At 43.3% G+C, this 18695-nt stretch overlaps 1 protein-coding gene across 1 annotated transcript in view; it reads left to right on the top strand.

The window, feature by feature from the left end:
* LOC106744459 overlaps positions 1-18695 on the top strand; it is a 281560-nt gene that overhangs the window by 80615 nt on the left and 182250 nt on the right. The window contains exon 2 of the mRNA XM_014619266.1: positions 12406-12528. Within this exon, the coding sequence (XP_014474752.1) occupies positions 12406-12528 (123 nt within the window). The remainder of the gene's footprint in view (positions 1-12405; positions 12529-18695) is intronic.

Below are 18695 nucleotides of genomic sequence, written 5' to 3'. Positions count from 1 at the left end.
AATATTGACGTGTGCATCTGAAGTTGCTGTGAGAAGAAAAAAATTTCTATAAAATCTTCGAACGGAACAACATATCGATGATTCATGGAGATCGACTCGCGAGATAATTTACAAAGTACATAACCAAATACACACGAATAAAGAACACTAAACGTTCACTTCGCCATTTAGAAATAATCCCACTGACGAATGTTCGGGAATAAATTCACGCGAGAGGTTTGAGGAAGAAGGAGAGACGAAATAAGCGCGGATACTGCAATACTCTCTCGCGCAGATTTCGCTGGCTCGTTTCGCTCGTTTTCACCGCTCACGTCGTCAAGGAAAGAGTAATTTCTCGCTTTGTAATCGGCGTAATCCGCGTATCCAAGTCAGCCGACCGGATATGAACGCTAAGAGGATTTTCCGGATTTCGAGGACGCGCGACCGTGAAGGGAGAGAATGCCCGACAAATTATGTAACGCGCGGCCAGTGGAGCGATAACGAGCGGCTGAAAAATCGCGACTTTCCCGACCGCGAGATAAAGCAGGCCGCGCGTTGTGAAACGCGTTGCATAATGAAACAGCCATCTCGGTGAATCAACTCGCGCGGACTCGGAAATTTCGCTCGTGTACACCTGATCGATGATGCGCACCGGTAACGTGCAGCGAACTCGTTGTCAATTGACTTTCATTCGCGAAAAGGCGGAGCAGTTGTGCGTTTCATCAAATATCGAGCGTGCGCATACGCATACATACATACGCGAGCGCGTTGATTGTCATCGCACTTTCATGTGATACGTAACGCGTATTACGCAACGGCAAGTGGCAAACGTTAAAGACGATCGTTCATTCGTATCCGTAATGTTACATATGTTACTTAGAAATCCTTACAGAGACTATTGATTGTACACATCCTCACGGATGTACGTTCTATACGGACGGCTCGTCGTAAATATCGCGTCGTTGGCAATTTTGCTGAACCGAGTGAAGATCGAAAAGCTAGATTGAGGAGGAGCGCTGTTTTACGACGATGCGTTCGCGAGCGCGTTAGCCGAATCGATTTTCATGCTCGTGACACGGCGAGGACCCAAAATTTACACCCGTACTTTCCCTCGTTAATACACGAGCCCGTCTCACCCCTCTGCCCCGCTCGTCGAGAGGTTACGCCGTGGAAGGCGAAACGATTCGAGCGATATCGGTTCGGGGGACCGTCTTAAGCGTAGCCGTGGATGGAAAGGGTTGGAGCACGAAGAGAGGAGGATCGGGCGGGCGGACACGGGAAGAAGAGAGAGGGAGACGAGACGGAAGTAACTGCTCGGGCGGAAGTTCCAATTGCCGGCTGGATCTATATTTAATAAGACAGGAGAGTTATACTTTCTGCCGGGGCGGCGGTCGGTCGGTCGCGACGCGCAGTTCGAGCGCGAAAGTTTCGCCGGAATTATCCTCCACTCCGCCGGCGCCGGCTTTCGTCCGCCATCGTCTAAGATAATTAAATATATCCGCGCACGCGAAAATGCTCAAATGGATTTTCCCCCGGACGAGGGCGGCCGCTGCGATAAGGGATTTTCCCGTTCGGGAAACACCACCGTCGGAGAAAGTTTTCCTCCTGCCGTGTCTCCTCCCCTCCCTCCCCCTCCCTCGCTCTTGCCCTTTCTCTCTTTTTCTCGCTTTTCTCGTTTTATTATTGGCGTCTCCCCCTCGTTCCGTTGATGATCTTGTCGTGTTAAAGCGCGCTGCGGCTACGGATTATGACGTTGCGAAGGTTACGCGAGCAGATCCGCGGGAAAACGGTAATAATTACGATGAAATTGCGAAATGTCTGCCACCGAACCGCATTTTAATATCTGGATGTCTTAATATGCGTAATTCGGCGTTCGATTAATGAATTGACCAATTTTGAGGAGAGTTAAAGTTAAAATATCTGTGATCTATAATAATTGCACTAAAATGTAATTGTCATCTCTGACGGTTAATCAATTGCCTTGACTCTTTTATTTGTCTTTAATTATATAATTAATGTATATATATATATATCTGTAATACTCCATGAATATATTGAAAATTAGCTAATTTGAGGCAATTACATGAATTGATAATTTGAAAGTGATATGTATAATTAACAAATATGATAATCTATAATGAAAGTTGGATGATATGAAGGCCGAAATAACATGTGGCCGAATAAACATGTGACATAATTTTATATATGATATTCGGCCGTCTGGAAATCCGCTTTCGTGAAATTCAAGGTACTCTTCGCACTTCCGCAACATTTTGCAATGTTATATGAGGCGCACCGTACAATAAGAGCGAGACATTATTACTTCTTTATAAAAAAGTGATATTCGTGTTCGAAATTTTTTTTAAATTCACCGTTATACATGAGATACATAAATATATAAAATCAAAATATTTTGTTAAGTTTCAAGTTGTCTGTATAAATCATTTATATTTGGGTAATTTTTTTTTTGAAGATTACATTAATGTAAAATACTAAAGATGAAGCAATAGCTATTACTGCCTTGAATATTTTCGAAATGTAAAAATAGAAGAAAATTTTACCTAATAAAAAGTATTGATACCAATGATCATCATTCGAATATCTAATATCTATAAATCTAACTTTATTTATTTTCACCTGAACATTAATAAAATATCCTTACTTTTTCAAGATATTCATGATGGCAATAGCTATTTTATTATTTCACCCTGCATATCAGCAAAGTCTATTTCGTCCGGTTTCGTCCTTGTTATACAGAATACCTCATATAAAATCCTGATAAAATACAAAATTATGTTAAGGTCGGAACGTAAAAACTATAGTACATAAAAGTACGATAGCACGATAGTATGGTAGTACGAAAGAATTCGCTGTTTACAGGTTTTCGATTTGGATAACTTCGCTATCGGTCGATAATATAAAGTTTGTTCGAGCCGCCGCTTGCGCGGTTCCGCGGTTTTGGAAATCCCTAATGTAGAAAATGCATAATAATAATAATAATAATTCTCGCGATCGCGGCGCATGGACGACGGGAAGTAACTTTTTATTGGCGTCGTCGCGGCGCATCTGCGCGTTGCACAGCTGTTTGCAGCGGCGTATAAATTGTGAAACAGCACGCGCATAAGCGTCCGTTTCTAGAGAAGCGGTATCGAGGCGCGAGCCGTGATTTTATTGCCGCGCGCGCAAGCGACTCGTTCTCCGAGGGCGTGATATCCGGGGTAAAAGGGTTTCGGCCGAAACTGTTACCGGGACGCGAGACGCACCGAGCGAGAAACGGTCGCGTTAAGTTCCATTTTTCCTTCGCCTCAATTGGGTTAGACCAGCGCGACAACTTCCACTCGGCAAAGTTAGCCGTGAACGAAGGACTGTAATTATTATGCCGCATAGCGTAACTCGGCTCGCGGCACTGCGACATCGAGTTCCCGCGGGAACCCACTCGACCCCGTTTAATCCGCGAAACGGACAAGCTTTGATAAGGAAAAGATTCCCCGGTGTCGCCTTTAGTCCGAAAGTGCAGAGCCACCTTTCGCCGAGCTTCGAAATCTCTACCGTAACGTCGCAATTTGATAATTTATGTATTTGATCGGTCAATACCGGAGACTTCATATATGCGCGACAAGGATTCATGCAGATCAATAATGGCTAACTCTGCTCATTTCACTCGCAATATTGCTGTTATATTATCGAGACACTGTTCATAGTTGTAATTAAAAAATATAAGTTGCGGTGGAATAAAAATATGACTGCGCACACAGCGGAACAAAGAAAGTTGCAAACAACCGACATTGTGCGTCGAATGTGAAAACGCGAACTCGTAAAGCACAGTACCACATAATAGGAATTCATCTATTATAAAAGATCTCTAACGAAGTGTACTGCGAGTCAGTAGATAATAAATTATACATATTCGATGTATTCAATATAATAAATCAGGCATTTCATGAAAAAGGACGTTTGTTTATTTGTCGGAAACTGAAAGCCAATAGATAATTTTTTTCTTTACGAAATTCTCAATGTTTAGTCAATATTTCACGAGCAACGAATAAAAGAAAAAGACAATGTTTAACGAACAATACTTCAGAGGTGCACATAAATGAGATATAATTTTTTTCTGAATATTTGTATTAATAAGATATTACGCGAAGACTTGGTTAAAATGCAAAATCAAACGAGTGTATTCATAACAAGTCACTACGCAATGTCGTAATGATTTATTGGCGATGTTTTCCCCGCCGTAAATGAAACAAAATTAATTTCACAAATATTTTCGCGCTTATCAAAATACGCACGCGCGCACACACATATACTTAAACGAGAACGAAAAAAAAAAAGAAAACGGGAATAATCGACGCTATTTCGAGCGTCGAGAGATTTCGCGGCGAACGGGAAAAAAATCGGCCGGGAAAAGCGAATAAATTAAAAGTGGGTATGTGTTGCGCCAACTGGTGAAAATCGAAGTCGACATTTTCCGACCGCCGTTCATTTTTTAATGAATGAATTCTCCATTGGATTTCGCTACTTTCGGAATGCTATTTGTAATCACAGCTCGTCCATCGCGTCAAATTATCCGTTTTAGCTGTGATGAACGCCATTAATTGCCCATTTATATTATATCTTTCGGAAGAGGAATTCGGTAAATTGAGAATCTCCTGAACGGTCGGCACAATTCACGCTCAATCAAAAAAAATCATATTAGTTCTTTCCAAATCTTTTTCTGTGTGCATTCTTAGATTCGCGCTCTTCTCTCTCCTCCCCGTTTAAGTTTCAACGGCTGGAAATGCGATTAATGACATTCCCGTCTCTCTTTCCACGCGCTACGTATATTACCCGGGAATATAATCTCGCAGTTAGTTAGTGCCTCCTTGTCCAACTGTCACGCGTGTTAAACCCTTTATTCCCGCGAGCTCCTATCGCCGCATTACGCCAGTGGCCGTAATCCAGTTTCTCGACATATCGAGATGCCCACTCCCTACAATAACGCCGACATGACGAGGTGAGTCGCCGTAATTTGTAATCGTGTGACGCATTATGATTCATCGCGATAAACCTGCGTGCGCGCCGGCCTCACCTGGCGCCGGCGACGCACTCGACATCAACACGTCGGCGTAATTGTGACCGATGGCCGGCCCGATTTTCACAACGGCCGCTGCGAAATCGACCAGGTAAACAACGCTGCTCGCCCAACCCTCTCGCACGCGCGCGCGATAAATATCGCCGGATTATTTGACAGGGATGATCAACGCGCCGCGCAGAGGATACACCGTGGGCTTTCATATAATACCCGGATGGCGCATTACCTGTACTTCCGATATGGAGCGGTTATGGTGGGGAAATTTTCTGAGATTATCGATGGGAGGAGGCTCCTGAATATATATGTAAAATAATACATGAATATATATACTATATAAAGATATAATTATATAAATAATATAATATTATATAAAAATATATGTAAAACGCAATATATAAATATATTTTTATATTATATAAAACGCGTATGTATAGTTGGAGAGTAGCCGACTAATATAGCGTATACGTGACAAAATCACGCAAGACATATCTGATAAAAACAGTTTTACGCTACATATTTATTAAAGCGGAAGAGGAATAGAGAGAGAGAGAGAGAATGTGTGTATATGTGTGTTCTTGCGACACGGAAGTTTCTTCCCCTTCGAAACATGCACTTGTGCCTATCCGCGCTCCAGAGAATTTCAAACAGGCATGTCCATGATTGGAAAGGTGCTGTTTCGAACGAAAGGATTACATTTTCAGATCACACTCCTCGGAAACATTTCGGCCCGTATCGCCTCCTTCTCGTTGTAGGATTACTCGATACGGAGATTTTAATTTCTGTTAACCTCCGTCACTCTATCAACGCGTCGTAAAAATGACAAGAATAATGGCGGGGTGAAGGAAAGAAGAGAGAGAGAGAGAGAGAGGAATAATATTTCCATTTCGCTTTATTATGCCCCGGACCCAGAGAAGCCTTCCCTCACCTTACCGCCGCGTTTGTTGCCGTCCTTCCGCGGCATAATTATTCTTCGTTGCGGCGCGCAACTTTTTCTCCCCCCGCAACCTTTTTGCCGCGTCTCGGCCGCGGTTTTATAATCGCTCGTTGTTTTAGGCGAATGGGGGAGGGTTCACCCACTGACTCTCTCTCTCTCTCTCTCTCTCTCTTCTCTTTCTTCCTTTGTGCCTTCTTTTGCCACTGCCACTTTCCCTCCTTCCCTGCTCACTCTTCTTTCTCTCCTCCATTCTTAGCGGGAAGCACTTTCTCGCTTAACGACGGCGAGAAGAAAAATAAGTAGTGCCACTCATTTTTAATGCAGGACATAAAACGCCGTGCATCTCGAGAGCAAGCGTGCGCGCGAAATCCACTCGCTAAATTGAATTTTAAAGGAACGTTCGGTTTAAAAACCGATTTGCAGTCGGGATACAACGGTCGTGCCTTAAAAAAAAAGGGAAGAAGAAGAAGGAAAGAAAAAAAGAGAGAATTCCTGAGCGCGAGCGTGCACTCTCGCGTGAGCATGCAAGATGCAGTTAAGAACGTCCCGCGCGCTCCAGCAATGTTTCTCCGGTGAGAACGATTTTTGAGGGAAAATGAAAATTGCAAGCGCTCGGACGATCTCGGGATCTTCCCGCGCGAACAGCTGATGCGCCGCGGCGCAACGGTGCGCAACGTAAGCTGCGCCCGATTGGGGTGCAATAATGCGAATATGAAATTTTTCAGCTGCCGGTGGCATCGGCAAATTTCGCAAATTTCTGTATTCTCGGTATTGCAGTTTAGAGGAGAAAACGTAAAACTCTCTCTCATTATGCGACACTTGAAATAATATTCCCATTAGGCGCGATTCGCTAGCGGGGACGAAACGCCGGAAGAAGAACGGCCAGGTCTCTCGACTGGGCTGCTCGTCGTTCCGCTCCTCGAGTTTAACAGCTCGCTCGCAGTTATTTGCTTGTTCCTCGTCGCGGCGCAGTCGGTCGCTGAGATTTTTCGCGATGAGAGCGGGTTAGAAAGACACACAGGAAGACTGGCGGAGTGAAATGAAACAGACGCAAACGAGGAAGAGTGAGAAGGGTGTGCGAGTGAATGAGAGAGAGAGAGAGAGAGAGGGGGGGAAGGAGATACTGAAAAACCGAGCACGCGGATTTTTACGAGCCACTCGCGGAACGGAAGTCGATAAAAGAAGAGAGCGCACTGTTCCCTTTCCCGCCTGTGCTGTAATTAATTACGAAACGTTCGGAAGAGCGACGCTGGGCGAGCCGGCGGAAGAGCAGGAAGAGGAGGAGGAGAGGAGTCTGGCGGGTACGCGCGCCCGAGAGAGAGAGAGCACGGCTATAAAAAATTCTCTCTATACGAGGCGCAGTCACCTCGTGGCCGCACTCGAGCGTGCATTCGCTCCGGCGCGGGCACTGTGACAGCGGGATTTTTCCGATCGTCCCGCGTGAATAAGGGGAGAATTTATGGCGACGGTAGTTGAGCGGCGCGTAGTCGTGACCGATGTTAATGCGCGCTCGAATATAAGCGGGACAGTTAACGTTAATGCGGCCGATCCGGAGGACTACGACGCTCTCTCGATCGTTTATGAGCGCAACGGAACGCCCGGAGTGGAAAATTGACGGGTGGGCTCCTGCATAAGTACGTACGTACCGGTGGCGTGCGCATACTTGATCAACTCCGTCGTCGTAAGTATATCGGGAATCGCGGGAGGTAAGAGAGAGAAGGGCAGAACGGACGTCGTGGCGTTTCCAGAGCGATTTAACGGCGCGCGGAAATATTCATGCATTTAAATAGTACGATCGATGCGCGTCGCGCCAGACGCGAGATTTTGACGAGCGGCGGATGGTATTTCGAGAGAGAACCGCCCGGGTCACAATGCCCCATTTCCTCGCTCGTCGCCGAAATAGACGGATTTCTGCAATCGCGAGCGCCGAATAAAGCCTTTGACGACGGCCATTTCCGAAAGTGCTCCTACATCTTTGAGAATTTCGCCGAAAGAGAGTTGAGAAAGGAAGGGAGAGAGAGAGATAGATGGATAGATAAAGAGAGAGAGAAAGAGAGAGAGAGAGAGATGAAAGGCTTCGTATTCGCGACACGCCATTGCGCGATGCATCAAACGCGAAACAAATTTGTGTGCTGCGCGGCGTATTGTGATGTCATAAGGTATCGTAAGCGACGTTCTCGCAATCCTCCTCTATTCTGGCAACGGTGTACTCGCACGTTCATCTCGTGGGATGTAATCCCGCCGGCAATGACATTTCCGATACACGCAATAATGCGAAAAGACATTTCCACGGTGGCGATTCGATTCTCGACAGCACATACTGATACTGGCGGTACGTACAAACGGAGTTCGAGCTAGATATTATTCGGCACTCGATATCTTTGCCGTGAGAGAGTGATATATATATTCGTCGGAGAGAAAATATAATTAGCTTTTCGTACCAAGTATCTTTGTACTCGCGTGCGGATCTTGCTGCTGTACCTTCGCGATTCGTTGCATTTATGATTCGTTCGCGACGGCGTACGCATCATCTTCAGTTTAAATTCGGAAGATTAACAAACAGAGACAGATATTTCCGCCGTTTAACGGCTTTTTATAGCATTATATTATTTAATTTCGCATGGGGCGCGATGCGAAATTAAATAATAAATTATAAGTGTATTTTCACGTTCATCATTCCAAGTATCTTTTATACGGTACTTTGTAATACGTATCTTCCCCACAGCATCAATTTATAATAGGATACCGCGATCGGGAATAAATCATGATGCTGCGTCTGAGCAGCGCAGCGGAATAATATAAAAATACAGTGATTAATTAAACGAAACGAATCACGCTGGGGAGGATATTACGTCATAAACCGGCGAAGTCGAAAAGTCGCTTCTCTTTTATACGCCACGAGCCACCGATCGTGTCGCTTGATTAACCAAAAAGCCCGATATACGGCCGCTTTATCGATGCATTAACGGCAATGCAATCTGCGCTTTATACTCACGCGCTCGGCTATTCGCGCGAGTTTGTGGTCGAGGAAAAAAGGGGGCGGCGAACAGCCGACAAAATATGACGCTTATACGAGGGTGGATCAAATATAAACGATCCTTTTTAAATTGCGCGCCCGTCGGCGGCGTGAGGGGTCTGCGTTTTGGACAGTGGAAGGGGATCATGTGGAAGGCAGTAATAACGTTGGGGCGCCACGTGCTTCTTACTCTCAGCAGCAATCACGATGAATGAGAAAGAGGTACACCCCGCAGTTGCACAACGTGTTATTATTTAGTTTCTCGTCAGCGAAAATGTAAATGCTGCTGAAATTCGGCGCGGTTTACTCCCACAGTTCGGAGAAAGAACCTTTTTCATGAGCTCGGGTGAAGCAGTGGTGTAACGAATTTAAGAAAGGACGGGAGCCTGTTGAAAACATTGCTGCCGTTCCCGCACGAGCATCACGGCGCAGAATACCGAGGCTGTTCGAGAACTCATCGAAGGCGATCGGTACTTAACTGTTCTTGAAATCTCTCAGGAACTTCAGTTCGAGCTGCCTATCGGTCAAAGAGGCACGGCATTCCTATCAGAAGTGTGTTGCTTCTCTATAACAACGCCAGACCCCAAACCACAGCAGTAACACAACAAAAATTGGCCGATATGCACTGGGCTGTCCTAGAACATCCACTCTACAGCTCAAATCTGTCACCATGCGACTTCTATATGTTTGGGCCACTCAATGAAGCCCTTGATGGACAGCGCTTCACAACGAACGAGGAGTTACAGCAGTTCGTGTGCAATTGGTTTGATACACGTCCGCCACCTTTTTATGGTACCGGGATTAAAAAATTACCAGACCGTTGGAGGAAGTGTATAGATAAGATGGGAGACTATGTAGAAAAATAAGAAAAATGTAAATTAGAATTGGTTTTAAAAAATATATGGTTTTCTTGCAAAAAGCTCGTTTATATTTGATCCACTCTCGTATTCGGTCGCCATCAAATCTATATACAATCGACCGGAATCGAAAATCGAGAAATTTGCAGAGATTCGGAGTCGTTATGAAGAATCTCGCACAAATTTACTTATTTACTAAAACTTACACACGTATTAGGTAATTAAGTATGAAATGTCCGATTATCTCAAGTACCAAGTTTGATACCCGATATTTCTGATATTTCACTTTGACAATTCTTTGTTTTTTTTTATTGTGAAGGTACGTCATCAGCCTTTCAGATGCACGTTTTGGTTTGTAATTATCTGTCGAATTGTCTTTTGCAGATTAAATTTTGTAAACCATGGATAAGTAAAAAATTCGCGTTATTTTTGAATATGAATTCCGACGTGGAACTAATAAAGTGCAGACAACTCGAAGTGTCAACGAAGTGTTTGGCAAGGGTGTGGCTAATGAACGCAAAGTACGTCGATGGTTTGAGAAGTTCCGATCTTGCGATTTTGATCTTCAAAATGAGCCACGTGGGCGACCTAAGAGCAAGGTGGATAATGATGAGCTGAAAGCTGCAGCGGAAGCGGATACATCTCAAACTACGCGTGAATTAGCAGCACGGTTTCACGTTACTATTCCAACAATATTAAACCATTTGAAGGTAAGGTAATTCATTCATCGGTAAGGTTAAGAAGCTGGATAGATGGGTTCCGCATGAATTAAATGAGCGTCAGAAAAGAAATTGTTTCGAAGCTTGCCTTTCTTTGCTGTTGCGACATAAAGGCGAACCATTTTTACACCGCATTGTTATGTGTGATGAAAAATGGATTCTTTTCGACAATCGCAAGCGTTCGGCACAATGGTTGGATAAAGATGAAATGCCAAAACACACCCCGAAACCGAATATTCACCAAAAAAAGTTAATGGCGTCTGTTTGGTGATCCAGCGCTGGTGTTTTCCACTACAGCTTCATAAGGTCAATCGATTACGGCGGATGTCTGCTGTAACCAATTAGACGAAATGATGAGGGAACTTGAGATTAAGCAGCCGAGATTGGTGAATAGAGACAGGCAAATCCTCTTGCAGGACAATGCTCGACCATATGTCGCACGAATAACGTTGCTCCAATTACAAGAGCTAAACTTGGAAACTCTCTGTCACCCACGGTATTCCTCAGATCTTACACCAACTGATTACCATTCCTTCCAGGCATTGGGCCACTTCTTGCAAGGAAAAATATTTAATTCCCAACAAACTGTAGAAAACGCTTTTCGCGATCTTATCACCACTTGCTTTCCAAACTTCTTCGCTGCCGGCATCAACAAGCTACCGTTAAGATGGCAAAACTGTCGGCAAAATCGATAGTTTAGGCGCATACTTTAATTAATTATACTGCTTCTTGTTCGAAATCGGACATTTCATACTTAATGACCTAATAATCTCTTTATCGTCTACCGTCTTTTATTTTTTATAATTTACGCAAAATTTTTTCACAGAAATAGACATTCGGTTGGTACTCGAACGAGCGACGTTTTTCTCCTCGTTCTTTCCGTATTTGCAATTCCACGAAATATCGGATTATGAAAAGACCTTATACAATATAGACTAACGTGAGCTGGGACTTGGTGGATCCCCGATGTTTAATTCCGATCGCTTGTAATTCAAAATCTACCGACACCTCGATGATGCAGGGCAGCGCTTGTCTCGATGCGGTAGTCTCGACTCGAGTTTCTCGACTCGCCATTCCGACAGCACCCCGAAGATGTTTCGCGTATGAAGATTCTAAATGGTCGAACGATCGATAACTCATTCCTCGGGACAGGTCGCAATTTGCAGTACAATTTGGCGTACAAGCATTTCGTTTCGTCGTGAATTTAATCATCGCGTCGACCGACAGCACCGAATTACGGCGCGCCTCGGCCCGAAATTCGTGCGCCGCTTTCCCGTCCGAAGAATTTTTATTCTGACGTCACAATTAATTCGAGCTGATTTACGAGGACCGGGTACAGGCGCGTGCGCCCGTTTTATTCGCACCCTTTTATTCTCATTCAAACTATCCGCGCTCGCTTAATGAAATATAATTTGTCGTCGTCGGAGAGTTCCACGTCGGCCGGTTATAAATAACGGAAACGCTTTATCGCGAGGATATTAAATCACTGCACACCCACAGGCACACATATACACACGTACATACACACACGGACACACATGCAGGTATACACCTTCTCGATCTCTCCCTCACCCTGTCGCCGTCTTTCGACCGGCGTTTCGTCGCGCGGTAATTCGCCGTAATAACGACGAATTTCCCGAATTTTTCGACGCCGGCGAACCGATCTCAATGGAATTCCCTTTTTCTTTTTTCCCTTTTTTCACCGTAACGTCCGGCTTTAATCTCGCTCGCCGCGCTGCGGCGCGGGAAAAATGTTAAAGGCGCATTCTTTATGTGCGGGGACTGGCGACTTTTTTTTTTAATATGTACCCGCGTCGATTCTGTTTCAGGATCCGGCATCAAGGTGCCGATGGCCATCCTGAATTGCCTCTACGCCCGCCAATTGTGCTTCGAGGACCCGTCGTGCAGCGCAATTTTGGAGATTATACCGAGGGTCTGCGGTCCGGAATTAGGTGAGTGAGTGAGCGAGCGGGTGGATACAGGCGGCTCTCGCCTTTGCGCCGACTCGGCGAGGAAATAATTATTTAATCACTATCGTCGATAATTAATCGTTAATTGTACGTCATTTATGCTTCGATGTTAACCATGCGTGGTTAATTGAGATTTTCAATATTGGTTTAAATTCAAATTAATGATAACCGGATCAGTGATAATCGAGGTTCGTTATGCGTTATTATCATACAGTTAATTGTAGATGTGCAATAGGTCAGACATGTAATTTTAATTTGTATTTGCTGAATTTTAATATTGGATATAATATGTGATTTTCGACGATTTCGATCAGTTGCTCCTATCCGGCCGGCTTCTGCCGATCGGGAGAACGTATTTTCTGAACTTGCGACGGGGAGTGTGTACGCTTACAATTTTTTTCGCGCAACGATATGATAATTTATGATAATTCGCTCGATATTTAATTTAATGATTGCAATTTCTTATAAAATCACTTTTTTATGGGATTAATTTTAATGATGAGGTAATAACGCATTAAGAAATTACATAGGATAATTCTTACAGACAATTAGATCTGATGGAAAAGAAAACTATGAAAATCCTCTTCACTTGACACTTGTAGATAATCTTGAAACGAGAGAGAAAGAGAGAGAATGAGAGAGAGAAGGGAGAAGAGAGGGTTAAACAATCAAAACTTAAGACTTACATGCGAATGCTTTTTTATTTATGCGATGCATTATTCACGCGGATTATATTGGTAATAATTTACACAATGCCGAATCGCTATAATGCGCGAGTCGATAAGTCGGGAAGTCCGTGGGAGAAATAAAAGACGCGATCGGATGCGATTCGGTCGTCCCGCAAAATAGAAGCCGAGGAATTCGTTCCGCCGGTATTGTTCCCTCCATTTTTATTTATATAATCCATTATTCATGCCCCCGCCGAACAAACATGGCGTTGGGTCTTGCCGGAAAAATGAGGTATAATTCGGCGCAATCTGTCGTTACCGGCAAAACCCCCGGCGAGAGCTTTAATTTTCTATAGATCGTGCAATGTTTATCCTCGCGTAATACATTATTCATACTGTCCACCTTGTAATAATCATGGCTCGTAATGGGTCGCACATGATTCGTAAAATCTCGCATTAGTCCATGTAAAATAAAAGGCGTCTCATCGCGAGCGCGACGCCGTCACATTTGAAATTGTGCGATGCGAGGCACCGACGCGTCGCATTACCATGAAATTTGCATGCGGATCCCGAAATTCCGCAGAATTTCTTATGGAAGCGATAATGACGTTAATGTCTGAATTTTGAATCCCGCGTGTAAGTGTTCCGAAACTTCTGAAACCCTCCCCCCTCTCTTTCCTCTCGCTCCCTTTCTCTCTCTCTCCTCTTCATACAGTAATCGTTTGTATGATGGTTAGCATTATAATCCGCTAAAATTCGTCGTGAATTTACGAACAGCCGTTTTGCTTTATGAATTATGATGATACACCCAAGTAATACCTCGCATATAGTGTTTCTACAATATTATTCTATAATTCGCCAAAATACATATTAACCATCTAAAAGCGAAATGTATTAAACTCGCTTTTTGTAAATTTCTTAATTTTGAAAAACCAAGCATTTATTATGTGCTTTGGTGCTGAAATTTAGAAATTTGTAAAACACGAAATTGATTATTTTAGTTTCTGACAGGCTCATATTTAATAAATTCGCGTAAATATTTTGGCTAAAATTACAAAATTCCGAGTCTTAGAAAAATCTTCAATTCTCGATCGTTTTAATGTGACCGCTTTGTGTTCGTTTTCCGTAACTTCGAGGATCTTTCATTGTGAGACTCCGATTCCGTTTGTGTAATTCGCAATGCCACTTTTTCCACAGCACGATTATGAATCATAATGGATGCCGCGGCCTCGTATCGGACATTGATAAATAAAAGATGTAGTTCGCGTCGCGCGCGCGCTTTTCTTGAAACAGAAGTAAAAGCCTTAGCAGGTTTCCCGGGCTAAAAGCTTTCCGAAAGCAGTGCCATTTGTTTTACTTTCGCCCGGGCGATTACATGATAGATTATTCACGTAACTCCCCGGTATCAGAAAGGAGCGCGGAAGCCGCAGCATAAATCACAATAGACGGTGTCTTTGTTTTAAAAAGCCGTGCGCGCGCACAAACACCGGGCAATGTCGAACGAAATAAAATATATAATGCCCGCGTGTTCCCGACTTCGCCCGCCAGTGGTAGCCTGTTTTTAATTCAATGCACGCCGCTTTGTATTTTGCACATTGCACCTTCGAAGAAGGCTGACCGCGCGTTTCTTATGAAGCGACAACGGTGTCTCGCTTGCGTTTCTCGGATGAAAAATTACGAGCTCATCCTATTCATTTCATACAGGTTTAGTCATATTTAATATTTACTTGAAAACTGGCGAACGTCTCTAAATAATGAAAAAAAATGCGTTTGATTACCTTCGATACTAATATGCGATTATCGACCACAGGGTGATGTCTGTTTCATCAGACTACTCCACAGAGAATGCATCTACCAGGTCGCTCATTTCGCGTGCGATGACCTAGAGAAACCGCCGCAAACGTTCGTTTCCTTTCCGTGACGTGTATCGAGTCCCGTCTCGCGAATGACGTAACAATTAAGGAGCGATGGGCGAGCGGTGCGGGTTGCCGGTGGTGGGATTTAACGGCGTCGGGAATAATTTACAGTTCGCGTTGCTGTCGTCCGTAACGCGATTTCCATTCGGAAGCGACGGGGGAAAACGAAGCGACTAACGGTGGCAGAGAGACAACGAGGAGAGAAAAGAACGAGGTCGTCAACCGTTTCTTTTCGAGTCGTCCTCGTTTTCCCCCCTTCTCTTTCTTTCTCGTTACGATTTCACGTCGAAGATGAGGAAGAAGGAGAGCTCCCCTTTCCGAATCCCTCGATTTCATCATCGAGTCAATCGTCCTCGCGAGAACAATTACTTCCGCGAAGGATATAACTTTAACTCGCGAGTTTCAAGTTACCGCGTCCAACTGCAAAAATGTCCCGTCGACGGGACGTTCGAGTTACAAAAATAGTAATTATTTCCATCGATTAATTAATTTCTTACTTTTACTAAACGCTGCCGAGAGAAGAACGGAAAGCGAGGAACGGGAACATTTATTATTTACTGTGTCTGACAAGGTTTCCCAACACAATGAGTAATTCATGCGATTAAACAAGTGACGTTGTCAACGTGAAATGTGTCGTGTTACGCTCCCTTTTTTCGATAATTTCTGCGTAATTATACGCGCGCGCAGTAATTACATTATATGCACGGATTGTTTAAATGAAAATAAATAAATACACAAATGCTAATCCGGTCGCAAGTGAATAAATTTTCATTTTCAGCCATATTCTATACACCACGCGAAAAATTCAAACAATATATTCCGAAATNTTATTTGCCCCCCCCCCCCCCCCCCTTACTGGCGAACAAATGACAAAATATTTTGAAATATTCAATTTCTGCCTGACTAAAAATATTTTGCCATTTCTTTCGTAAGTATAGATTTCTACGTCCAGAAATATTTATTCACGTAAATTAATTATATCGCACTCAAGCGAGTCGAAATTTTGATTTTATATTAATCTTTCGAATTTTGTCGAACTCGAAGGGACAATCGATAATATATATATCTCTCAATATGTAACCAGGCTATTTCTTTTTAATACCTTTTTAATACGCGAATATTATTTACTGCTATTTTGCTGCAACCAGCTTCGTGGCAGCTATTTGCTTACTATTATCCCGTTAGTCGCAATTGCAAAAGAAAGAAAAACGCTAACATCGCGCTTGTTTGATAATAAAGAGGCCGCAATCGAACGAAGCGTCACCGAGAGATTATAAATTTACCGACCACCCTCTAGCCGGTAATGGATCCCCGCTCGTAACTTGCTATCGGATTATCGCGTTACCTCGCGTAATAGTAACAGCATTATCGAGAGATTTCTCCTCCTTCCTCCGAGTCGCGATTTCACGCGTAAACTGGCTGGCGCAGTTTGACGGGAAAATTCGAGCTCCGCCGAGTCTTTCCAGAAATCTAATTAGACTCTTTTAGCATTCGAGCTCTTGTATGCATTCGTATATATTTGCGAAATATTCTGCACTTTTCCCGATGTGCTTATATCTTAGCGTCTATGCTCGAAACACTCATCTATGAACTAAAAGTCATTTTCCTGTGTATCACAATAAAAACAATAGAAAATGTAAAGATTCATTAAAGTAAACTTTTAAAAGGGACATAAAATCAGAATTTTCATTCTGTTTCCGACGCGAAATGAAATTTTGCCCCACTTTCTCGAAATAAGCGGCTCTAACGACGAACGTATCCCGAGGATAATACACGCTCTTATCGCTAAGTATCCTCTTTGTTCGAATAATCAAACCTTCATGTTCTAAATTACTGGTTTATATTTGACGCGCCGAAGTCTCGTCGTCGGTCATTTTGAGCGAGCGCGTTGATTGGCTATAGACTCGCGTGACGTAATGAAATAATATTTTAAACTCTGACCGCGACACGTACCGTGTTAACCCGATTTCATCGCGATGTATCGGGATATTTTAAGAAGATTTCACCACCTTCCCTTTGTTCCTGGCGATGAAAACTGACGCAGACTGTTCTAAATCTATAGATTGACGAGACGAGCGCTGCAAATCGTGCTGATTTAAAGCAGCCTCGTGGAACGCGATTGGAAAATGCGAGAGAAGCTCCTAAAGCTCCAAGAATAACACTTCTACATTATTCAAGCGCTTTTATTCATTCTTCGTGGACTTAACATTACACATTATAATTAATATGCATTTGCGTCGGCGATATTTGGAGGCTTTATCGGCGCCGTCGAAAATCAACAGCATGTATGTTGCAAAATAATTAATTATAAGATTGATCGTATCCACTGATATTGTTGAGAGTTCTATAAGTGATTTAATGATCCAATAATTTGATGCTTTTTTTTTCCAGAACTGATTTTTCATTGCCGAGTGTATTACCAAGCCAAGTTCTCATACATGTACACTTTTAATTTCTCAGTCCATATAACTTGAAATAATTCTTATAGCAATCATTTTTTTTATTCGGTTGTTTACTTGTACGTCTTTCATAAATAGTTGCAAAACCAAATATGGCTGGGAACATGCGGGAGAATATTGCGAGTCCTGCGAGCCGAATTGGCTCCGACATCATTTCTGATGCTAATATCGTTGCGTAAATAAATAAACCGTAATTAGGAACAACGGGGTAAATGCTAATCCATACGACCGAATTTTCGACTAATTTCATTTACCGATGACGGACGCGTTATGCGCGCGGATTGCAGCAAGTTGCGATAGTGCGGCCGATCGATTGCGCGAGTACTTCACTAGCACGCGTACGCGAGAGATAGATGATAGAGAAAAAGGGAAAGAGATGTCTTCATTTTCTGTATAATGCACGATCAAAATTATTTGCAAAGATATGTTTAACTTATTTTCGCACGTATCCCGTGCTTTATTTTTCCTCTTCATCCTCGCAGCAACTTTCGCAATAATTCTGCAGGTATTTCTGCATTCTCTTTCTCTCTCTCTCTCTCATGTTTTCTTTTTTTTTAATTTGTCGCTTTTACGCAACACCTAGTATGGGAATATTTTAATTTGAGAAAATAAATGCCGTGCATTGACGGAGGAACAATAAACGGATTTCAGTTAACATAGCTCGATGAATAATGTTGCAATGAAAATCTGATCGGAATTGAATTATATTTGGAATTGGAAATACGAGAAGCGTGAATCCTATATGTCTATTTATAGGTAATTAAACGTTAATCCTCAGATTGATGGAACTGCTCCTGACAATTTTCCGCTTCCTCAGCGAGGGAACTCGTACCGAAGCTCTCCAAGGCTCTTGCCAAATTCGCGCGAAACTAAATAGTAGCTATACGTTTTCCAGACAGCCCCTTCGCGATACAGGTTGTGCCATGGGAACAAATCATAATCAGATTTCAAATCGCGTAATTACGATGCCATTACCGTTCCTCCGGCAACGGCTGCATGTAAATTAACAGTCCTCATATGAACGTGACTGCTGTTGTGCCTTCCGTAATTGTTAATCGAACGAAATACGTTTTCCGCGTCGCGATACCGCCCCGAGGAAAAACTTT

The sequence above is a fragment of the Dinoponera quadriceps genome, unplaced genomic scaffold (assembly GCF_001313825.1).
Source record: "Dinoponera quadriceps isolate SergipeBrazil2010 unplaced genomic scaffold, ASM131382v1 scaffold9, whole genome shotgun sequence".
Lineage (NCBI taxonomy): Eukaryota > Metazoa > Arthropoda > Insecta > Hymenoptera > Formicidae > Dinoponera > Dinoponera quadriceps.
This window is presented reverse-complemented; position numbering and strand designations above follow the sequence as displayed.